The 26521-nt window shown below is 36.0% G+C and overlaps 1 protein-coding gene across 4 annotated transcripts; it reads right to left on the bottom strand.

Moving 5' to 3' along the window:
* ctbp1l (C-terminal binding protein 1-like) lies at positions 1–25161 on the bottom strand. Of its 4 annotated transcripts, none has more exons than XM_073921585.1 (11): positions 24588–25143; positions 23953–24136; positions 22733–22876; positions 10548–10702; positions 10325–10469; positions 10038–10244; positions 8833–9047; positions 7711–7841; positions 5261–5388; positions 3603–3723; positions 1–3518 (listed from the first exon to the last, which is right to left on the bottom strand). In XM_073921585.1, the coding sequence occupies exons 3-11, from the start codon at positions 22788–22790 to the stop codon at positions 3329–3331; spliced, it is 1350 nt and encodes a 449-aa protein (XP_073777686.1). In that variant the 5' UTR covers positions 22791–22876; positions 23953–24136; positions 24588–25143; the 3' UTR covers positions 1–3328.
* Between the last annotated feature and the right edge of the window lie 1360 nt (positions 25162–26521).

Genomic DNA, 26521 nt, shown 5'->3' with positions numbered 1-26521 from the left:
TTTAATCTTTAGGATTTTATTAAAATACCTTGTGGAATTTACCATCAGAGGTTACCATCACAAACATGATTGTTTTCTAATAAAAAAGTAAACAAAAACAAAAGTAAAGCTTAAGAGCCTAGTTACAGGATTTTTTTTGTCATTTTTTAAAACTTTTTTTTTGCAGTCTGGTGATGGAGGGGGGGGGAAATCAATTCACAACAAAAAGGTAAGAGAAAGGAATAAAAAGTTCACATGTTGTAAAAATACATTTCCCAACTTCAACGTTACACGCAGTTCTATTAAAACATTCATTCTTGTGTTGTTAGGTGTCAGTGCGACAAATACGCAAAAAAAAGGAGCAGAAGAGAGAGAGAGAGAGAGAGAGATAGTAAGGAAAGCATCACAGAGAAAGACACTCACTGTTAAAAGATGAACTGTGTAAGAGAGCTCTGGAGATCTACACCGTGATTTTCTTTCGGATGGAGGAAAAGTGTGTGTAGCTGGCGGCTGAAGGATATGTTGTGTATCTGAACCCTGAGAGAGAAACTGACTGCTCCATATCAGTCCATATCTGTCCTCTTCAGCTTCCCTTCATGGACTACCACATGGGCAGCTTCTGAAAGGGTCTTTCATAGTGCCCGAGCATTTCACACCTCAAAGTGAAAGCCATGTGTGTTCTGCGGAAATAAGCATCAGAGCAACATACGGCTAAAGAAAACAGCTTCCTCTCTCTTACATGCGTGTTTGCCGGGGGAAAGAACGAGAATCACCAAGCCTACGACATTAAGGCAGCGAGGAGACCACGGGACGCCGAGGGTGAAAAATGGAACGAGACTCATCTTGAAATGTTTCAATACAACATGTCGAACACTGAATGACACAAACTAGATCAAAAAGGGTCTCATTTCTTGGTTGTAACACATAGTGCACTTCTCATATCAAAGCTTGATGACGGCAAAGAAACACCACGATAATGCTAGAAGAAATTCAAAAATGCTGTAGTACAGGGACCTTTTTACAGAGCAGCTATAAAGTGTTACGAATAAAGGGCATCACTGCAGTCTAGGAAAAGCTGCACGTCACTCAAAACTCGACGTCAAAGTGTGGCCGATGGAAAAAGCGAGGGGGGCGGGGCCTGAAAACATGCATTAATCCATCAGAACTAACGATTGAGGGCGATGACCTTATGGGAACATATACGACAACTATCTAGAACGGGCCGTTCGTACACAGCAATGAATCCCCATTCACACTCATTTACAAACAGCTTCAGACCCCCTTTTGTTTCATTTATTAGCATACATCTTGTCCGAGACATGAAACTGTGCTCCTTTATACAGAAAAATACAAAAATCACAGATCGAGAACTATCTAGAGCTAAAGCCTGAGATTCAAACTACATCTAACGAACCAATATAGACATCCTATGCATGGAGAAAAAGAAACAAAGCTTTATTTTAACATCTGTGAATGAAAAACTGATGTTCTGGATAAGCAGTCACACACTTTCGCATACATGCAGACGCATACACACCCTCTCATGAGCTAAAAACAACAAAAAAAGAAGCTGTACAAAGCGAGAAAGATTTGAGCTTACATTCAATATCTGTTACTGAGGTACTAGAAAGGCCTTTCTCTTCAGACAGAACGCTAATCGAGACACTCTCCTACCTTCTTTGGAAAGCAACCAGCGTTTCAATGACCTAGCTTTTACATTCTTTCCACCTTATCTTCTGTGCTCTAAATGGTGTATACGTGGAGAGGGCTGATATTATCGATGCCCATGCAAATGTCAAGCTCTAAGTATGAGCAGCTTTTAATTCGGTGTGGCCCATCCTGAGTTTTCTGGAAGTGTGAGACAGACAATGAGCGATGGATGGAAGGGCCCACGACAGGTCTGCTAAACTTTTACTGTGCAAGCATCAGCTGAGCGAGGATGAATTATCTGTGAACCTGAGGGGGGGAAAGCAAGTCATCGCCACCTGCTGGTCATCAACAGTACTACAACCTCCATAAACCTCCCAGAGAAGGTGGATGAAAAGGTATATATCAGGTTTGTACGAAAATGTGTTTGTGAGTTTAAGAAATCGTGTTAAGAGTTTAAGTGCCTTGTTGGAAGTAGGAAGGGCCGGGCGGATGGGCTACACAGTGATTTCATGAGAGCTGAAGACACGAGCGGAGATATGAAGGGTGGACATGCCTCGCTACGTCACAAAGAGAAGGCCTAATCGGAAAAAGGAGGCACAAGGAGGAAGTACAGCAAGATATAATCCAGGACAAAGAGAAGATATGGAAAACAAGGCAAATATTCTTCAAATGGCTAAGAATAAAAAAAAAAAGGTGCCAATATTTTCAGCTTAGCTATGGTGGATCTCAGTACGAGTCAAGCGGAGGTCAATGTTGTAATAAGACCATCTCCTGTTTTGTTTCGTTTGTAGGGAGTTGTCTCAAATCTTGCAGATATATCTTATGCTATACACTTTGTCAAACGAATATGGCTTTATTTGAAACTGTATGAAGTTGACTCCCAGCGTTATCAAGCTGTTCACAAAGAGGGACAATGGGATTTCAATGACACGGTTATGCAGACGCTGTAAACCCTAAAGTGGAGCACACGATGAAATCCCCAACAGCTCTGGAGGTGAAGCTCAATCTCTTGTTTTCTGCGAAGAGACAAAAGGATGGGCATTTCTAAAAGATGCCTTCCACATGAAGAGAGAGTGAGAGGAACGCAAAACATCTGAGCTCTTCCCGTGGGCCGAGTTACTCTCAGCCACAGGCCATCACCATTAGCCTTGATCTCCGTTATTGAACACCAGCTGGGAAACAAACACTGATGGCTGTTGAATTTAACGGTGTGAGCCAGCTGTTACTCTGTTTTGACGATCAAACGTTTGCTGAGATGGGACGAGTTAAGAAGGTTTACAAATGTATGCTAAGTGGAGGATGGGCAGGGGATGAAGGAAAGAAAACAAGGTCCATGCGTTTATTTCCACGCTGTTAAAACAGATAAGAATAGAACAGAAATGTAAGAAACACTACTCGGAAAACAAACTCCTACTAGTCCAGAGTAGATACAAAGCAAAGGAACTGGGATTTCGAAGCTTAGAAATAGTGTGTATCAACCCAATTATTGAATCCTTGAGAGAAGTTATTGCTTTCTGCCAAAGTGAACAACAGAGAATACAGCGAGTGGAAATGAGGGTATGTTTGGGGTAGAGGGTTTCACTCCTGGGTTGTACACGTGTTCTGTTGGACTGGGGTGACCCAAGGTCACATCAAAAGCAGGGGTGTAAGTCCCACTGAAAGGGCACCGATCAGGGCGAAGATGGAATGTGCTGGGATGCTATTGGTCGGAAGGGATGTCTCTGTCTGCCTCGGCCTTGGAGGGTTGCCCGGGGGAAGGGGTATGAGGTGGGTGCGAGACCGGGGCGATGGCGTGGGCCAGGGGTAGAGATCCAGCCACAATGCCCTCCACTCCTGCCCCGGCTCCGGGCAGCCCACCCGCTGCTACGCCAATCAGCCCTGCAGGAAACCTACGACAAAGAAGGGAGTCTTGTTTACAAATACACAGCCAAACTATAGACACACTAAAGGCAGTCATGTCTAGGTATAGTCACCTATAGGCTGCAGCTCCATTGAGTTCAGAGTGCACAGTGGTGGCCTCCATAGACGGCCACTGAGAGGCTGCCATCAAATACTCCTTATTCACACAGTTCTTCAGACTGTCTGGGATACGACCTGCACAGGAGAGCATGGGGTCAAGGATGAAGACCTCCAATCAGAAATCAATTACTTGTACATCAACCAAAGAAAGGGTCAGGGAATTGTGGGCTATTTATGCTGTTGATGAATTACAGTGGAAGAATTTTAATTTCTGCAAATTTCAGAGCTTATAGATTTCAGAAAATGACTTTCATCAAGGCGGTCACACCAAAAACATGGGTATATTAAAAAAAAAATTTCAGCAAAAACAACTATTAAAATATTAGAGCAAATGGAAACAATATACCATGGTATTACGCCAAATGTTTCTTTATTATGGAAAAAAACAACTACTTTCTATATGAAACAGGATGACTCTGTGTGGAGTTTGCATGTTCTCTCTGTCACCTTACTCTGGGTATTCCAGTTTCCTCCAACAGCTTAAAGATATGTAGGCTATGTGAATTAAAGATCCTAAATAGTCCCTTTTCTAACATTTATACAAAAAACACTTGAGAGTATATTATCAAAATTAATATATAGCCATGGATGCTGAAATGGTATTTAGAAAATAACTGACAGATTCTCGCCAATTTTTTAATATAAGCTCTTTAACAAATTATTTAAGAAAAGTATTTTGATAAGCTGGTGTTTATTTTGTGACCACCTGTTACAATATCACATACATTAGGTATCTTCAGGAATCAGTAAGCTCTGACAATGGGCTATGGACAAAAAAATTATTCAGACGATGCAACACTGAGAACTTTGGCATTTTAACCATGTATTTGTATGAATTTCACATTAAGAGTGTGCAGCAAGATTTTAATACAACTCAACATTAAAAGTCACGTAAAATATATGATCAAACTGCCAAAACAAGAGTAGCTGCGACCATATTCAGATTATTTTTAATGGTTGCCTTTTTGCTTTTAATCATGCAGTTTGAATGCTCCATAACAGCTGGACTACAAAAATATTCCTACAAATAAAAAGCTAAAACTCGTAAGCCTGCCTACAGGTCTTAGGGTACATTTACTTTACACAATTACAGACAAAACAAATTATAAATTAATTTTATATAAATATATATAAAAAAATTAGATAAAAATATAAATATAATAAATAAATATTAATATTATTAATATATATTTTATTAATTAATAAATTTCTTTTTTGCACAAAAAGGCAATGAACGAAACATAAACCAATGCCCTTTATTAACACATTAGCAGTAATTGGTGATGTTACTTTGGCAAAGACACATTAAGTGCATGCGCACATATAATCCTGTAGTCCATCATTGTTCTTTTGCATGTCAACTACTCAGTCATGTCTAGTCTCAAATTTACACAATAGTAGTGAATATCCCCTTTTCAAAGTTTTTTGGACTTTTGCCCAAGTCATTTAACTCACTCGAAGCCTGCTGTCATGTACTGGCAGATAATGATTATTTAAATATTATAGATTTCTGTGAAAAATGAACAGTGAATAAGTAAATAAGTGTGTATTCCTACTGTGCAGACCCTGGGAACAGGCAGAAGCAGATAGTGAACACCTGGGGATGTCTGACCTGTGATGGCTCTGCGCACCTCCCGCGCTGCCTCCTCTCGGGCCTCAATGGAGGCCTGTTCACTGTACCAGGATGTGTGTGGGGTACAGATAAGATTAGGGGCATCCTTCAGTGGGCCCTGAGAGAAACTGTTGAAGGAGGAAAATTTGGATTGTCACAACAGAAAAAAATAACCTCAAATATGGGGCCCTGTCAGAGACCCGCTGTTCAATATAAATTTTGCAGTACATTCCTAAAATGACTTTCACTGCTTGTTCAACATACTTACTTAAAATGAGTTAAATTAACTTAATCATTTTATGTTCAATCCACTTAAATTTTTAAAAGCAATTCAGTTACCTTAATCGATTTGTATGTGGACAACATGAAGGAATTGTGTGGAACCAAACATTTTTTATAGTGTAGCAAGAAGTCTTGAGACCAATACTGTGTCAATAGCCGCTTTTCCACTATCGTGCTGAATCGTTCTTTAAACAGAACTGTTCCATTCCGTGCCAAACCGGGCCAGACAGCACGGATACGGTTTCATTTTCCACTGTCGTGCTGCGACAAAGCTCTTTAAAACATTACACAAACCGCATCAGTAGTTGCCTTGGTAACGCAATGTAAACGGCTCCCTTTGTTCAATTAAAGTTAAATAAGAGCCGAAACTATTTTTTCTTTTTCATAAAAGCGAAAGCAACCATGTGACTAAACACTGTTATACTGCTCTATCAAATAGGTGCTAAATATAGGTACATGTGCACCCTTATTTATTTATATGTTGCGCAGCTCTGGCTAAATTTTATTTGGAGGGAAAATTACCAAAATGTAACGTGATGATTGAAAATAATTGGAGGGGAAATAAATAGTATTTAAAATCTCTGAACATAACAGAAAAATAAACAATGATAAGACAACAATAATAGTGCATTTGCATTAAAGTGGCAGAAATATAATTTTGGACAGGCCTTGTCAAAGGTGAGCGGGCACTTTCACTAATAAAAACACAGCACATAAATTATTACATTTTTAACAATTAATTAAATTACACTGCGTTTTTATATCAAAATTTGATAATGATATAAAATATACTACATTTTGATGGTAAAATTAAACCAATTAAGCGATGTCTGTTATTTGTTTTACTAATCAAACATTAAATAACGAATGCAGCAAGTGAAATAAAAAACGAATATGAAACAATATATAGCAGGATTTAAAGCATATAAAGCACCATTATATTTAGCAAAATGCTGCTCTATTATCTTTTTATTTTGATCATTTTATTTTTATTATTATAATTATTTTTTGTGGTCATAATTAACTAACAAGCTGTAGGCGAATTATTGCTAGACGTTTTAGAAAATATTTGCGTAGCTATATTAAAGATCACCAAGAACAAAAAAACAAAAACACAGAAACATGTTACATGCCTCATAAATGTCATATAACTTATGTATAACTGAACCATTTAATTGCCAATAGCTGAAATGATGAAAATTGCTCATTTTATTTTTATAAAACATTTGTCAAAACGTAGCTATTGATATTTTTTGAGTAAAAGCAATACTGACATTTAAGAATCCATATTTATTTAATTCATTCATTCTTTTGACTTGTTTATAAGTGCATATGCTATAATATAAATCATACAACAGTACCTTGGACAGTTACAGTGCCGCTCCGTAAAGCTTTCAAGCAAAGTCTTTTGGACGGCCGACATTACAACACGCCGTCTCTCAGGTGGTCTTGCCGGTATTAACAAGCTGTCCTGGCTTTGAATTAAAAAGTGCAATTATTTCCTCGTTGTTAAAAGAGTCTGCAAGTTCGTGTTCCATGGATATATATATCGTGATGTTTTTGTGGAATTTGGACATCGACGATGCTAAGCATGACTTTATTCGCTTTATTCGATGCGCAGCAGGAAAAAAAAGTCAGCAGCGCAAGTCGCTGACATGTCTCTCCCGGATCAGAGCGAGTTTTGTGCTGTGAAATACAGCGCTGCATGCAATAAACTCACATTCAGGCAGGCGAAGTATGTCTGTATTCAAGTCAATAAAATAATAACTTTAATGAACAAAATATCTTCGTAAGAATGTGATGAGTTATTCACTTCTTTGCCAGAGACTGCTCTATGGATCATTATTTTATATTGAATGTACTGTAGTTTATTGAGGATGTCTGATGACTAGCGCACTTCTGCTGAGCCAGCTGTGGTAGCTTAGCAACCGAGTCGCGACGTCAACACACAGAATCTGTCAGCACAGTTCAGCACGGTTGTCTAACAGTGCCGAGAATTCCGGGCCGAGAACGGTTTGTAATCCTGCCGCGCCGTTCCAGGCTCAGTGGAGAAACAACCGTAACCGTACCGAAGTGTTCTTAGAACGGTTTGGCACGATAGTGGAAAAGCAGCTAATATAAAACATGATAGACATATGAAAAAAATAAGACTATGTGCTTCCCCTCACCTGAAGGGCTCTGTCTCGTGGACGTCCAGTGCTGCTCCTCGTATTCTGCCCTCTTTCAGAGCCTGAGCCAGAGCTTTCTCATCCACAAGGCCACCACGCGCAGTGTTCACAAGGAAGGCGCCTTGACGCATCTATATGAAAAGCATTGATTTATATTTTAATTAAGACAAGTTCTCTATTCAGATGTGCACAAAAATGCAGTATTGTTTGTTACTTCCAATTTAAAAAAAACAAGGCAACAGAAGCTTTATTTTTTTCTAAACATAACCTGCTCCATAGCATCTTCTATTGCAGAAAACATGAGGTATAACAGGCACATGCTGTTATAAATGAAAAGTTCACATCACAGTAATGCTTAATGTTGTTTATTTTTTATTTAGATTATACATCATTTTCTTATCTTGCACACAGTTCTACATCCAAAGTATTTATATAAAATGTGTTCAGAAGGTGACGATTTGCACTCATTAAATAATTACTATGTAAAGCTTTATTTTACATTCTTAGGGGATACAAAACACAGACAATTGGGCACAATGCATTTCTTAGTGCTTGATGCACTGTACTGAAACATCTGTGTTTTGTATGCCCAAAGAATGTAAAATAAAGCTATAAAAAGTAACTAATGAGTGCAAATCATGACCTTCTGAATAATATTAACTAGATTAACACACCTAAAAAAAATGTACAAACAATGAGCGCGCAGTGCAAACTTTATTACTAAATGTGATTCTATAAATTTATGCAATAATAAAAATAAGTAACACAAAGATGCGCATCACATGTGGGGAAAAAAAACTAAAAAATCATGTACAGCCATATTTAACAAAAACTGTTTTGCTCAATCGATCTACTTAGCATCACTACTCATTTAGAGTAATGAAAAGCTGATTAAACAAATTGCAAAACTGCCCAGTAGGTGGCGCAATGCACTTATAATGCAAATCACTAATTTACCAAAAAAAAAAAAAAAAAGACAAGCTCCTTATTGTCCATTCAATCCACTGTGAATTAGTAACTAAAATCCAAGAACAAGTGCTTTAAACAAGGAAGATTGAGGCAGGTTATACTCATAACAACTAAAATTCATACTGGAATCAACTCAAATGTCTTCATTCTTACCTGTTTGATGGTGAAGTCATTGATGAGGTGGTGGTTGTGTTCATTTAGGCTGCAGTGTAGCGAGACACAGTCCGAGTGCATAAGCAGGTCCTGTAGTGTCGCCATGCGCTGGAGCCCTAGTGATCGCTCCACTCCATCAGGCAGGTACGGGTCGTAGAAAATCACTCCAAATCCAAAGGCTTTCGCCCTTAGAGCCACTGCCTGCCCCACACGTCCTGAAAATAAGCAATTAGAAAAAAAATATTTTTGAATCACATTACTACTCACAAAATCCCTGAATTTTCTATGAAAAAAAAAATGACTCTCTAATAGAGGGAAGACTGCATTACGTTTTTAATATACTTCATTGAAAAAAATTGGGTGTGTATGTTGCCTCTTCATGTGAAATCACTTAATACCCACTCATTTGTAAGTTGCTTTAGGTATGAGCATCTGGTAAACATCTACATGTAGTCGATGAATAAAAAAAAAAAAATTTAATTCAAAAATAAAATCACAGAACAGCTTATACATTAAGAGGTCTCAATTTGTCAATCTAATATGCATAAGCGGTTCGTGATTTTCCAAACACGTCTATTTTATTTTATAGTATGTGCTAATCAGCTGCTTTTATTTGGATTAAAAATAAACATGTAAATATTCCAGTGAAATTGTTTGGCAAATCACAATGACCAGTTTTTCTTTTACTTACATTTTTACTGGCTATCACCAGCAGAGTTTTAAAATTTATTTGCCATGTTTTTAAAATCACATGGGTTTGATCAATAAATAAACAAACCCTTTGTAAAAACTCCAGAAATGTAAAAAAGAATAAAACTAACATTTTGGTGTCTTGGAAGTGGTGAAACAGATTTCTGGCTCAGTATGAAATAAAACTAGAAAAACTGGCCTTTTAAATGGATTAAGCTCAATTAATTAAAATTAACCTGAAGGCATAAACAGATGTCAACAATTCAGTGTTAAAACTAAAAACAAGATTAAAATCTTAATCAGGATAGAAAGAATAGTTATGCGTCTTAAATCTCTTTATATAGTGAAATATTTAGGTAATACTATCATGACAATATCATACCAAGTTAAAACTTGTACTCTAGTAATTCTACATATGCAGTGTAAATGTGCTGTCAGCTGTCTGCTTAACTGATCTAATTCTCCTTCCAGCACAGATTCATGGTGCCCTCTGATTAAATCACATCAGGACTCACCCAGCCCAATGATGCCCAGCGTTTCTCCTCGAATACGTGCTGCGCCTCCGGCTACTTCCCGGATCTGCTCCACGCTGGAGGCTCGGGTGCCTTCACGCAGTGCCTGATGCATCCAAGTGACGCGGCGGTACAGATTCAGAATTAGACACATGGCAGTGTCTGCCGTCTCCTCCACAGATGCAGCTGGCACATTACACACTGCAATACCTGTTGAAGACACAGATCCAGTTTGACTAAAACTCATTCAATCCAACAAGATTCTTTCACAACGCAAGAACAAAACTTACCAAGCTCTGCTGCTGCTTTAATATCAACGTTGTCGAACCCACTACCGATCCTCACAATGACCCTGAGGCCTTTGAATTTGTCCAGGTCATCTCGTGACAGTGTAATGGTGTGGTAGAGCAGAGCAGCAACAGCCTCATTTAAGACCTACAGCACGAAAGCCTCATGAAACTCACTGTATTAAAGCTGACTGTAATGAACATGGAAAAATCCCTATGACGATACCTTCTCATGGATCTCCTGGGTGGACTGGGCATCGCAGAAAGCCACAGTGGCCACGTCCTTCAGGATGGGCATCTCCACTGTACAGTCCCGTCCATCCAGCAGCGCCACCAGAGGACGAGGGTGCATTGGGCCATTGAGGATGGGTGGTCGAATGCCTGCAGGACACCAAAAATTCTTTAATTTACAGAAAACTCAAACAGCTTTCAATTAAGTACAGTTCTGGTGACATCAGAAAACACAAATGAATCCTTTGCATACACCTACAAGCAAACATTTTAAAAATCACAGTAGTAAACCAGGAGTTTTGTAAACTAGCAATGGAGACAGTTAACTCCAAAATTGTGTTTGCTCATCCTCAATTGGTTATAAACCGAGTTTCTTTCTACTTTTGAGCGCAGAACCAGATATTTTGAAGCAAGCTGGAAGCTATTGTTTTTCCTACTATGGCAGTCAATGGTTACAAGTTTCCAGCTTTCTACAAAATATCCTGTTTTGCAATCAACAAAATAAAAACTTTGGAAAAAGTGAATGAAGAGAAAATGACAAATTACCTTTTCAAGGGTGAACTGTCCCTTTAAACAACCTTAGCTTCTCCAACCAAGATGACATTTACCACAAGCATCATTAAATCAGATGATGTATATACATATGATTGGTTCACGGAGTCTAAACGCCTCCTAATTCTCTTCATTAGCACTTACCCAATCGTTAAGCGGCATTAAATAACACATTTCTGTAAAAACCTCAAGCATAATAAGACACAAAGCTAAATATTACCCAGTATTTCAAGACTATCGATTTCGTTTTACAAAACAGATGCTATCAATGACTTGCATCAACAAACATCTATATTAAATGAGACAGAACTATTACACCCCCCCTCCCCCCTTCCTCCTCCTCCAAGAAAATCTCTTATATTTTCAATGTTAACGGCCTGACAAATTCCTGGAATGCATTTTATGATTGTTGCCATTATGAGGCAAGACAACAGCCCCTAACAACCTCAGGGTCCACCCCCACCCCCCGAACCTGACAAACGAAAGTGTGAGCAAGGGGATGGAGGGATTGAGGGAGGGAAAAAGATGAGGAAAGGGGGCAGGGAGTCTTCACATGACTCATAATGACCTACATTCAGCAGACTGGAAGCTACATTATCTTTGTCTACATCCTTCAAAAGTACCTACTTCTGGTCTAATACTGCAAATATGGACTTATTAGGGGAGTAAAACATGCCATTTCATTTAGCAGTTGCATAGTAAAGCCTGCAACGAGCCATACACGTTTATCGACATCTGAAATTCCACATTTATTCACTCTCAAGTAATTCCTGAGCTTCTTTTATGATCATAAATAATAATAATAATAATAATACTATGCAATATGACAATATATATTGTATGGTCAAAATTAAAAGTCTCCAGTATTTGTGGCATCACAAAATACATTGTTTACAGAAATATTTTATGAATTTATACAAATACAATATAGCACGTCATTAAAGGGATGTAAACAAAAATATGAATAACAACACTGTGAGAGTTTAAAGTAAAAGCCAACCTTGAAATCAAATGTTTATATTCTGCAATTTATTAAGCAATATTTCTTTCTTTTTGTTGATTACATTTGTACTATATAATGATTTATTTTATATATTTCTACATTAATCAAACATTTGCCTGTAACTAAAAATAAAGAGAAATATAATCACATATGAGTAAATCTGAGTAATGTGGTCAAAATATTTTTATATTATCATCTATTAATTTATCGAATCTATATAAAAATGGTAGTAAGGCTGCATAATATATCGCTTGAGCATCAATAATATCGTAATGTGTGCATCCACAATAGTCACATCACAGGACATGCAATGTTGAGTTAGGATTATGGATGACCAGAAACCACAGGCCAAACACAAAATTTGTGGAGACACTGCAGAATTAGGGTTAATCATCTGCATGCGTTTTTAGGGCCTGGAACTGTGTGAGCACTTAAACCCCTTCTAAAGAAGTTTATAAAAAAATTTTAAAAAAATAATCAAATTAATTTTATTAAATTATTCATATGGTGAAGATTATTATTTTTCATTTAATTATTCAATTTCTGTTCCATACTGTTGCTCTCTCCAGAAAGCACGGTTTATTTCACTTTAATATTTGCTCAATTGTGTTTAGAACTGTACTTTACATATATAACTTTACATATATAATAAATTACATAAAAATATATTTATATTTCACTCCCCTACAAATCTTTTATACCTAGTTATAAATTGTTTTAACTGTTATACCTCATCTTGAATGGAGCTATTGAAGTAATTTGGTGAAATTATATTGCTATTATTTTTATATATATATATATATATATATATATATATATATATATATATATATATATATATATATACACACACACACATTTAATATAATACTTCCAAAGCATGGCCAAATCCACCAAATACATTTTTCTAAACTTATTTGTAAAACTACATTTATTAAACTTAAGTTTCACAAAGCAATAAAAAAAATATATATATATACTGGTTTGAATAAACATGGTGAAAGTCACTTTCATCATTTTCAATTTCATGCCCCTTTTAAAGTAGTATTCCAAATGTAAAATATCAGCATTTGGAGTTCTGCATTATTCTGTTGCATAATATTCCATTACCTTGTACAAGTTTGTTTGGCACAGCCTTATTTAGAGATCCAGGATATTCAGAATAACATGCATGTGCCTTTACCTTTAAAAAACCTGTTTAATAAGGTGTCAAGATATCCATTTTTAGTACATATAGAGTAGAACAAGCCTGGAAAAAGCCTGGCACAAATGACTATTTCTAATATATATATATATATATATATATATATATATATATATATATATATATATATATATATATATATATATATATATATATATATATATATATATATATATATATATATATATATATATATATATATATGTGTGTGTGTGTGTGTGTGTAAAAATTCCTTCACGCAGACCCAAAACAAATAAAGTTGACGTAATTGTTTTTACAAATTATAGTGGATTTGACATAACAATTAAGCTGTCTTTAAAAAAAAAACTCACTATTTTTTTTAGATTATTTGAGTGTAGTCTTAAAAGCTTTTTAATAAGTATTAAACCTGCTAAAAATGCCAAATTGACCACATAAGGCACATGACAGAGACAATCATGTCTTTTCACAACGCATTTTAGAAATTATGAATGCTGACTGTATGAAAGGAAGTGTCTCACAGTCACAATTGACTGAGGAAAAAAAAAAGCTGTGATGGTATTTTTATTCATAGCTGCACATTTTTTCAAATCAGTGGGTTAAAAAGATGACATATCTGACAATAAGGAACGTCTGCCAGTTACAGCTGTACACATAATAAGTACATAAAGGACATTCCATTAAAAAAGCAAAAAAAAAAAAAACGAAACCAGCTTGGGACGGACTTCCGAAATGTACAACACAACAAGACTCCTGGGATGAAAGGCATGAGGATGCAAGACAAGAATGTAATTGATCTGCATCAGACTCCCATCATGCATCAGGACTTCCCATGATCAATAACCCTTACATATCCAAAATACCTAAAAGTAAATCACGACCACCAAATCTGTTCATTTAAGTAGAACTAAAAGATACTTCTCAAGAGATTCAAAGCACAACCAGAAGTATCAGATAGCAGTGTGATTTTTTGCTTGCCATGTAATGATCTCATTATCACACTTGTCTAAGAATAGCATTGAAAAATGTGCAGAACTGTTCATCTAAGACCAGACAAAAGCCTAAAACTGATTACCAAATATACATGGGACAATAACGTTTTAAGGTTTACTGCAGTTTGAAAAAGGTTTTAAAACTGCCAAAATGTTCTACTATACCATTCCTACAGAATATGTACATTTTTTTACGTTTTGTTAGTAAGACAGTATCTCCAGCAGAAAAGAGACCCAAGATGCCGTTTTGTACTGAAATCAGTGTTCTTGAAACTAATGAAGACAGCAAAAGTCAATGCTTGATTTGAATTATTTAGCCTGACATGTTTACCGCTCCAAAATATCTTATGTTTCTCAAAATAAGATGTTTTGTGTTCAAAGGGGTAAAAAAGGTTCTAGTTTTTTATCCTGACATTTAAAAAGAATATATTTTAGAGTAGTAATCCCACTATCGAAAACCCAAAATCAGAGGTTATTATACCATCAGAATCGCATACCAGCGCATGCTTATTACCAAATAATGATACTTGTGTAAAGCACATCTGATGGCCATCTGAACAGCCATGTTACATTCAACGATTTTATAACCCAACACCCCCTCTGCAGCACAGACAGGTGTTGATGCACTAGCAGCTGAAATGCAAGGAAGCAAAATGATCTGATCTCAGCAACAACAACAAAAAAAAGCTAAACCTATGTGACAGATTGAAATGCATGATACCAAATGTGTCTCTCCAAATGCTACATATTTATCGTCACATAAGGCACTTATTTTAAATTTCATATCAAAATTAATAATGAAAACATTACATGACATTATAATTCAATAAGACAATAAGTCTTTCTAAATAAATGTTTCAATATACACACAAAGGGTGATTCAGACATCAGTGACATGAAGTGAAATTAGATAAACGTGTACATATCAAACATTCAAATGTGCAGAGCTGATTTGCCAGTCTACGTTCTGAGCACTTGTAAGGCTCATGCATGTGAATCTGGCAATGCATGTGTGGATTACATCTTTTGCATGAATTATAATTGAGACCAATTTGCTGCCATATTAATGGGGGTGGGGAAAGCCGCCTCCGAGATGCCTGCTAACATTTACACTCAAGCTACTACACTCCTGTGCACAGCTAATGATTAAGGAGCTTGCAATAACGAGGCTTTCGAAGACAAATATTTGCTCTTTCCCTCCAAAAAAAAAAAGGAGAGAGAAAAAAAAAAAATCAATGCTATGTGGAAACGCATACTGCGGCACAAAGCATTCTGGGGGCAGAATAAACATGATATATAAAACAGGCACAGCGGTGAAGCGGTAAAATGGCCAAGCAGTGCACCAGTGTTCTAGCAAGGAACAATGCAAATACTTCTTGCTGTAGGGTCACGGTGAGAACGCTGCTGAGAGCACAGATGCCGTGCGTTGAGCCTGCGCCAGACTGCATGAGAAAGAGAGAGGGCCGCAACACAAGCATGGCCATGCAAACAATGCCATTCATTCAGCGCTCATTTCTCCTCCACTTCACCCCCCTCCCAAACCTTCTCTCGCTCTCCCTCCCTCGCCATTACACCCCCCACATGGTCCTTCCACGCACACACGGTCTCAAGGAGAGGGGGGGAAGGGTGGGTGGATGATAATACAGCTGCACCACACCCTGCCTCCTGCTTGGCCAACACACACACTCTTGCTCAAGCTGCAAGGACACGCACTAAACGCGGCAAAAAGGAAAATTACGCCTACTTCAGCCACCACACCCATTGTGAATTACTTGCATTTCATCTTCCAGCCGACACACACACACACACACTCACGCGGATATATAAATATAACATCAAAACACAGGTACATGTAAGACCAAACCTTGCATCATGAAATCCACACGCCTGTCTTCTCTCCCCTCCTCTCCTTCTATCGCTCTCTCTCCACCCTTTACAATCAGTGTCAGGCTGTTTTTGCCTGGCAGACACCCATCTCCCATGTCATCCACACTGGCCCCGTCCACCACAGCCGCGGTCCAATCAGACGCCTGGGCTCTGAGTGCCGGCCAACCAGCACAAGCCTCCATGCCATTGACAAGCAGCACTAGAGGCAGTTAGGCAGTTGTTGTTTTTTAAAGAGACAGAGTCTTGTTCTGCTCGCATCTACATGACCCCCGCTCTTCCAAAGAAACGCCTCCGTTATCCTCTCCACCCGCCCCCACGCTCTCTTTTTCCCTGTCACTTGGATAAATATCACTGCCATCTGCAGCTGTAGCAGTATACTGGGTTTAAATATCAGGAAAATGATCTGCGTTTTTTTTTTTTTTTTTATTATTCCTTTTTATGTCTACCGTTTTTGCAAATCAAAATTGCTCTGCCAAAACAGATGGCTTTCAAAATTATATATTAGTATTTTGTCTGCGGGGGAAAATGACTCGCTTTGCTTAAATAGAAAGGTTTGACCGGAGGCAACTGCTGATGAGATTCACAGCACAGGCTCAAGCTGCCACTTACAATCACTATGTAAATTGCATAAAGGCGTAAGACACTCTCCCTATCTGAATTAGCATTTAAAATGCCACAATTAAGCAGTAAAACACAAGAGGTGGCAATGTATATTTAATACTGTCAAGCAAAGGGCACAACATGAGCGGAGGTTATAAATTGAGACCCATTACAGCAAAGCATTTCATATTTTGTTCTGGAATGACAAAATAAAACAACTCAGGAAACTAGTAACAGTAAATGATTAACGATTATGGTCTATTATCATCTTTAAATAAACCACCATCTCTATGGCAATATGACAATAAAAGAGTTTTAAACAAAGACAAATTTAAACTCACACTATAATGCAAATAGAAGCCGAATGTTTTCTTGTGCATTAACACCACAAAATGCAGTACTGGCAAAGTGATTCAAAATTAGGATTTCTTTAATATTCCTTGTAATAAATGCATAAATAAATCATACGGCCCAGATTATCATGTTTAAATTTTCTATTTGACAAGTAACCTTCATGAAATCACTATAAACAGCAATTGTGCAATGAGAAACAGACCAAAGCTTGAAAATGACCACATGCAGTGTATGAAGAGGGTTCTTAATTTGTCTGGTAACTAAATCGTAAATTTATGCCCATATGAATTTGTATACTCTTTTCATTTCTTAGAAATGTATATAGTGATTTAATGCCAAATAGATATTGCACAGAGAGCTTCAATTTGATTCTGGCCTATAACAACTATGAAAAATAAACAGTAAGATAAAATTGCATCATATCATGCCCCTTTACAGAAGTCTGGATTTGTTCCTCCACAAAGCCGAATTATACATGCAAATCAGTAAATCCTGTAATGTAACTTTTGCAGCATGGGAAGCTTGAGTTATGTATTCATTTTTTTCATGATGCAAAAAAAGAACTGTTATGTGCACATGCTCAGTCTCAGAGTCATCTTCAGGATTTCTACAGGTTTAATCAAGTCAAATTTAAGACTTAATTTAAGACTTTAATTTAAGACAATTTTAAGACCAATTTTAAATTTCAGACTTGCACAAGGCTAAACACTAAAGATTGCAAGTTAAAACCTTAAAAGAAAGAAATTATTATAAGGAAGATGATTAAACTACATAAATAAGAGTCAATAAATAAATGTTTTTTTTTTAATTATTGAAATGTATTGTTTGTGATTTGATGGGCATTGGCCCAATCTGGTCTAGCTTTACATGAACAGGAAAATTAGGACCTGTTTAAAATGATTTAAGACCTACAACAATATTTCAGTGGATTTAAGACTTTATAGTCTAAATTATTTTTTGATATTTAAGACTTCAAGACCCTCCAGATACCCTGTCTTTTGTTCAAGATGTGTGCCTAATAGAGCTGCACAATTAATCGAAAAAAAAAGATCGCGATCTCGATTCGACCCCCTTGACGATCTTAATCCAGCATTTCTACGATACTGCCAATCATATTTTCAAGTTCAGGAGAGAAGAAAAGGCGGCTTCATGTGTCATTTCATTGTTTCACACACGTTGTTCAGTGACATGGAAACCTTCAAATCAAGTTAAAAGAGTCACATACTGTATTTGTAAGGTATAATTCACCCCAAAAAATTTCATTTTTGTCTTCATATAATGATTTATTCGCGGCCGGGAAATCACACGTGACATGAGCTGCTGACTGTGTGCAGGCGCGCGCCTTACTTAATGATAGACGCGCACGCGTCTACTTTAGTGAACAGAACCCGCATATGCTGAACTCACGAGTAACAGGTGATAAACTTGTAAATAATATTCAGTCTGTGGCACAAAGTGATTGTTTAAGAGTAGCACGCAAAGTATGAACAGCACTTAGCCATGAAAATGAAACCAAAAACCTGCACATATTTAAAATCATATTGCATTTTAAAGTTATGATTGCGAAGTTTTTTTCTTTCACAGCGAACACAAAGTTGTGTATAAAAATACATTTTTACAGTGTCAGTATAACTACTCTAGCCTATATAATGTTAATTTTACCATTGAATTAAATGGTCTAATAATGTTCTCAATGACAGATTGCAAGCATAGGCCTATATCTCAAACATAATTAAACATCAGAATTATTATAAGTAGAATATAATTATTTATAGAAACCCGTAGACCTACGCATAATATTAATATTGTTGTTTTTTCATATGTTTGAAAAAACACAATAATCTCATATTAAGCTTTATTTTACATCTACAGAATCATGATGTTTATTTTAAAGTAAAAAAAAAAAAAAAAAATGTGATTCTCATTTTAGCCAGAATCGTGCAGCTCTAGTGCCTAAATGATCAAACATGCAAAAATGAGTCAAAATGTGACGCTTGGTGATTATTCAAAAACTCATGTGTTATGTAATCAATGAAAACAAAGTGTTGAGATTGAAAATGCATGTGTAACAGTAAATCAGATCTTAAAGTTGCTATATACCTACTGCCGACCTAGCTCATTACCAACCAAATAACAAGACAAAATCACTCACCTGATCTTGACTAAAGGACATTTGTAGCTTCATAACTGTAATAACTGAGGACTTTCTATATACTGTTATTTACCAATCCTGCTGTTTTATAACAACAAAAACGAATATCTGTGATTGCAACCTTATTGAATATACGTTACATACAACTCATATTGACCATAACCCTTTAAAATAATTGTCATTACAATATAGAGCAAAATAATCATGATTATGATTTCTCACAAACAAGCAGGCCTAACTGCACATTTCAAAACGCCAATCACAGAACTGCTTCACAACACAGTGACCATAAATTGGTATCCATTATAATTTGACTTGGCATATTTAAAAATCAATAACATCTACATGACCTCTTTGATGCGGAGCCAAAAACATAAAAGGGGGCTACAATATACAGCATGCTGATTCATTAACATACAGTCTGCTCCCTTTAATGTGATTATTACACTCCTCTAAAAGAGCAGATGAGAGAATATTCTGTAAATCTAATGAGAACAAGCTTTGCCTTGATTTCATTAAGTTGGACAAGAGTTAGGTTCATTCAGCAGCAACGATCCATACAATAATGCAAAAATAGGCACCGGCTTTAGTGTAAGCAATTTCCCTGCACTGAGGGGAAAATAACATGACAACAGAGCTCAAACTTCACTACCTGCGTCAACAACAAGAATCATTCAATTAACAGCCAAACAGTCCATCTATCAGCCAGTCAATTCAAACCCTTCAGCCCTTTAAAGCAGGATGGATTCTGACAGTTTATATGAGCGGTTCATAAAGGTGAAAAACTTAATGTAAAAGATTCTGTTTTATCAGTATAGTTGCGATGAGACTTTTTATGATTTAAAGTTCTTATTTCTACCTTTACAGTCAACGTCAATAGGTCTAAAACTGTCATAATTGTAAATTAAATCATTCTGTAATTCCTCAAATCTGGAACCCTTAGTGCAATAAAAAATAGGAGGTGGAACTGGAGATAGAATCATCAGAGGACAGATAAAAATAGTTATACAATTTATAGTACACAGATTACATTGGTATAAGGTGAAACTAGCCAAATTTAACCAGATGTAGAGCCCAATTGTGACCGATGTAATATTGAGCCAGCCACACTCTCATACGTTCTGGCTTTGTTCAAAATTAAAGAATTTCTGGAAGCTAATTTTTAAAATTTTCTCTGACGCATTAAATACCTAAATAGAACCTGAAGCCATAATTTCAATATTTGGTATTGCGCCACAGTCCTTATGTTTCAATAAAAGATAATACAATATACTTTAAGAGGTTGTACTGATGTGTTTTTTCTAGCTAGGCAACATGTTTAAAACCACATAAAGAAGATGGACACTTCAGTTATTTTAGAAGAGTAAAACCTTTCCTTGACATTTTTTATTATTTTCTCTTTCCCTTTTCTTTTATATAAAAAGAGTAAAATAAATATGTTTTACTTAATATTATTATTTATAATAATTTTATATTGTACCGCATGTTTCATTTCTAACATGTTCAATAAAAAAACACTTGAGGAAAAAAAAATTTAATCAAATACAAATCTCTCTAATTACAATAACAAATCCAAGACTGACAGTTCAACTAAAAACAAAATGCTTCAGGCCTTTGCATCTGATTAATGTGTACAAATCACCACTTTAAGTGAAACTTAAGTAAACATGGGTCCATTTAGACTACTTGATCAAACAGTGAATGATTCAGTGGTGCACAACGTACCAATGGCAAAGTCTTTTATCACAATTAAATAATTAATAATCTATTAATTAACCAGCAGTTGCCGGGTTTGCTGATCCAATTAATTGCAGATAAAATAAAGGATCAAATAATTTCTTTGCTTGAAATATCAAATATGGCCATACAGCACATGCAAATTTCATTTCATTCTGGCAATAATGCCCCATTTACAATACAATACCATATTGTATTGTTGTATACCACAATATAATATACCACAAATAACATTTATGTTTACACCTAGTGTTTTAAACACTTCCAACCACCTTTCCTTTTCTTCAATGGAGGGTCTACAGACAGGTGTACTAAGATCTTTCAATTAAACTTTTGACTTTTGAAAGAAAAACTGTGAATTTATACAGAATGCTTTTGGGAGTGTCGCAACTAAAAACTAAATATATGAAATAAAAAATATATATTTTTAACTTAATTTTTACAATGCAAATCTAATTAAATCCACTTATTTGGCAAACAAAGCAAGTCTCAAATATCTAGTAAAAGACTTTAGAAACTGTATTGTAAATCAAATATATGAACATTTTCAGATTTGTTAATAATATTAATCAAACTCATTTAAAATAACAGAATAAATATAAATTTACACACTAACACAAGTAAATAAATATACTTAAATAATGGGCTAAAAACCTGTGTAAATCTGCAAATTTCTGCATGTGCAGATTCCATGTGGGCCTAGTAAAGACATATGTTTTTGACATGCTTGTATAGCCTCAACTGCACACACATTGTGTATGTGTTATAATCAGGGGTCTCACTTAGAAATGTGATGTACAAAACAGGGCGAGAAATTTGTGTGCCACTTTCCACACAAAAGTTGTGATCAAAAAAGAGCAAGCCTGACAGGAGAATGAACAGTAAACTATAAGTAAATAATTAACGAGTAAATATATTTAACATATCACATTAAATCATGTGAGCAATAATCATTAATACATCGATGGATTTGTTCTTCAGTGTTTGGACTTTCAGCAGTGAAAATTAAACTTCATTGAACTGAACTAAACTGAACTGAACTTCAACTCTAAAGACTGACAGTTTCAGTTTACTAGAACTTGTATGTTAAGCTACTTTGACACTCTACATTGTAAAAGCGCTATACAAATAAACATGAATTGAACATTTTTTTCTACTATTGAACTACATTCAATTTAAATGCCAAATTTCATGTATGCTTTTTTTTATTGACATGTCAGAAACCAAGGCTATTTTTCATAGCAAGAACATTTCAATAAAAAAATATCCAACTAAAAATCAACAAACAAATGAATACATCAATTAAATAAGATTTTTAACGCTAATACATAATAAAAATTTTAAAGAATTGTCACTTTGCTAAGAAAGTCCTTAAGAGAGTTCATTTCGTTTAAAAAAAAACCAGAACTGTTAACATGATGCTTTTCTGCTTTCAAAATAAGCTTTCAATTTCTGACAATAAGTTTAAAAACCTGCTTGAACACCAGATTCAGAAATAAATATGTAGTTAGAGAGAAGGTGGTTTTTAGAGACTACTTGAACACATTCACTGTGGTCAAAAGAGGACAAGCTAAAAATATTTCACACACCATTCGAGCCTATATTCATGAGCACTTGCGATCAATAAAAATACATCTTAACACCATGCACAAACAAGACCAAGGAGATGTGTGCAGGTAAAAGTCTACCATATTATCCGTTTAATAAGGTTGCATCTTACCTTCACAGATGCGGTCCAATCTCTGCCGCTTCACTTTGTGTTTGTCCATCAGAGCCATCGACTGGCAGTTCTTTGATAAGACCAGCTACGTCCACAACGCGACAAGACTGTTCAGTCAAGAAACCACCAAAATCCTTAAAATATCTGTAAAGATTAAATTCACATGTTAAGAATAGGAAAAGGCATTGGATAACCATTTTCAAGATATACAACAGTTTGAAAAAGTCAAGATTTTTTAAATAACAAAATGTTCTGCTATATTGTATAAATACTTTGTTTTTTTTTACGCTTTGTTTTAAGTTTTTTAGGAAGACAGTGTCTCCAGCAGAAATCAGATCCAAGATGCCGTTTTAAATTCAGGGTTCATACAACTAAAATTTCATGACTTTTCCACGATTTTCTCAAGACTTTAAAGTAAATTTTCATGACCTAAGGTTTCATGCAATGTATCATATGTGTGGTAAAAGAAAAACAATGCATGTTTAAATTTATTACACAACATCGTAAAACATGCAGCAATCTATTTAGTTTGAATTTACATTTATGAACATGTAAAATTGATTTAGATAATGCTTACACCGCACTAATAATGTGAGTATGTGATTGGCCAAGGACAGAATAGAAGTCAAGACAAATAACCTATATTCAAGATTACAGATATTTGTTTTCCATGACTTTTTCAAAACTTTGTGGGTTTTTCTGTTTTTCCAAAACTTCTCCAGGCCTGGAAAATGCCATGTCAAAATTCCATGACTTCTCCAGGTTTTTCAAAGATCGAATAAACCCTGTGAATTGTATTGGAATCTGTGTTCTGGAAACTAATGAAGACAGCAGAAGTCAATGATTCATTTGATTTAGCCCGACATGTTTACTGCTCCAAAATATTATAAATGTTTTCTCATATAAAATATTTTATGTTCAAAGTGGAAAAAGTAGTTTTTTACCCAGACATTTAAAAAGAATATATTTTATAGCAGTAATCACAATACCGTCAAACTTATCATACCGTCAGAATCTTATATCAGCCCATGCCTACTCTGATCTAATAATCATGTAAAAATAACATGCACATTTTCATCTGGTGTAACACACAACTACCTGTTTGTGAAGTTACACTGTGAGGCTCGTTCACCCACATATATGACAGATTTGTAAAAATAGAGATGACTGAAAATAATAATAATAATAATAATAATAATAATAATAATGCAACCACCTACTTGATGATGTCAAAGCAAATCAACCACTCTGCTGACGTCACAGTCTTTACAATGGCAGCTGAAGGGGGAAATTAAACATTTATGAAAGAGAACAGACCATGAAGATGGAATTAAGTCAAAATCATAAGAATGCACAGACATTTAATTACTTTTTCATAATACACGAAATTGTAAGTCTCGTGTGCTCGCAATAGAAATAACGCCCATTTCACATGCATTGATGTTGTAGCGCCTCAAACACTCCAAACGACCGTTTAAAACAAGTTTTTAAAACCACTCCAGTTACATTTTGCACCATTGGATATCCAAATAAAACGATCAGAGGAGGCAGATAAACGTGTTTAATAAACAGTACTGTTTAGTAGGTACGTTTTGATGGCTTATTTGAAGTATGAGACAAGTAAAGAATCACAAAGTTAAAACTTCTTCATCTATTTTCTTTCTAAACATCACTGTGGTTGTGTTGTGTAGTCCAGCGCAGGAAAACTAAGTTAAATTAAGTGAAATATTGATGAATCCTGCGAGGATATTGCTATCGCCGCGTCTCTCCGCCGGGAATGATCGCGGGACCGCTGGACTCCGCGCGCGGACACTCGGCGAGCGCCAGATCAACGGTTGCGGACTCAAATACTCACGTTAATCACCACAAAACTGCATTTTCGGTCAATTAAAACGGAAGCGTCCTAGTTTTGTCGCGTCGCCCGCTCGCTGCAAGTTATTCAGTTAGCCTTGCGCTAGCTAATTAGCAGATGCAGCAAGACACAATGCAACTGACTACACAATTAACCCCAAAACAAGTGGACAAAACAGTTCACGGAAGTCTTATGAACTTATTTTTGTTTTAAAGTGGGAATTATAACTATATTCGTCGTTAGCATCGTTGCTCTACTTGCTGTAAAATACGCACTGAGAAAGGCGCTTTGACTGTGGTTGCTAACTGAGCTACCAAACATTAAACACACTCACACATACACATAGTATGAGAGGTACACAGTAATAATAACACATAGCAGTCTCTTAGCGCACACAATCGAGACTCCGATGTGAGTAATGTGTCAAATATGACCCAGAAACGGAGTAACGCGCCCCACTCACCCGACAAAAAGGCGTCTCTGGAGGTTGATGTGCGGGTCAGTGTGGTCACGGTAGGTGAATCAACTCTTCTCCGCTATCACTCGCCATGAAATCTGCACAGAAAAGGAAGTCGAGGCCGCACAGACAACGTGCTGTGAAAGAGCGAATATTCAGAGTGCAAACATGAGCTCCGCGCGGACGAGCGCCTCCCGCAGGCCGCTCTGCGGTACCTCAAGCGGGAAATTGAGACTGAGCTCGCTCGGTTTAAATTCAACATACATCCGATTAATTTGGATGTACTTGACAAACACAGCGAACAGATGAGTAAGATGTGTCGCACTCTACACTTGACACGTGGTCATTTAGTAGCTATTCAGCTTTTATCTTGAGCTGTGGTTGTGAAATTCGTTATGCTGGCAAACTGCCTGTATGTAAGTCTGTGTGCTTAAATTTGGTCATCAATTATTCAGTGACAAGTATTTATTTTTACCCTCTAAAAGTACAATTTAAAAATGCTTTTAATTGTAGTATTCCTCATTAATATTCTATGGGATGAGTTATGCAGGACCTAAAGAAAACTGTGTTGAATAATGTCCTCTTGTTTTGTTTGCTCAAGTGGCAAACTTATAAAACCTAGCCATGTCTTGAACTATTCAGATAAAATAAACTATTTAAAAAAATTTAACCATTTTTTAAAATTGGATGTTTATGTAAAATATGCTTATTCTTTATGTCATAGATAATATCTCTTTAGCAAAAACATCACTGCAGTCAGTTCAGACCAACCAAAACTTAAACTTGGTGACATCAAGTCATAAAAATATCAAAATATTTATAAGGGACAGGGGCTGTTTTTTGTGTCTGTCACTGAATTTTTCTTATATTGAGGTTTGAAAATTGTATAGACTCAGACCTCATTTAGGTACATGATTGATCGCCATTGTGATAGATTTATTTGATTTTATTGGACAAATAAAAATAAAATGCTTAGAATTTTTTATTTCCCATTCATTACGTATGAGTTCCCATTTTTGGGAATGATTAAGGATTTTTTCTGCTGCTTAACATTGTTGATTTGAGTTTGTGTTCAGATGGTAAAGTTAGAAAAACTGAACTGCTCAGGTTAAGGAAACTATTAAAAAACAATTAAAATAAAATGATTTTTCCAAAAATGTCCTTAGTTGGTGGTTCATTCCTCTGTGGCGACCCCTGAAATTAAGAGACTAGGTTGAAGGAAAATGAATGAATTAATTAATATGCTTATGGACTCTTGAGGGTTAAAATGCCACTGATCTCCATTATGTCGCTCAAAAAGGCTGGTCGTCCATGAAAGACAAACATGCATGAAAGGACAGAACAATGCAGAAAATCTTATCAATTCAAGGCTGTAGCTGGAATTGATTATCAGTTCAGCACTGAACAGTGTAAAGATGTGTCTCATTCAGTGTCTCGACACTTAAAACAAGTGGATCGAATGTTTACTCTGCAGTGACCA

Source organism: Danio rerio, chromosome 14 (genome assembly GCF_049306965.1).
Source record: "Danio rerio strain Tuebingen ecotype United States chromosome 14, GRCz12tu, whole genome shotgun sequence".
In the NCBI taxonomy this organism is placed as follows: Eukaryota; Metazoa; Chordata; class Actinopteri; order Cypriniformes; family Danionidae; genus Danio; species Danio rerio.
Note: the sequence above shows the minus strand (reverse complement) of the source record. Positions and strands in the feature narration are given on the sequence as shown.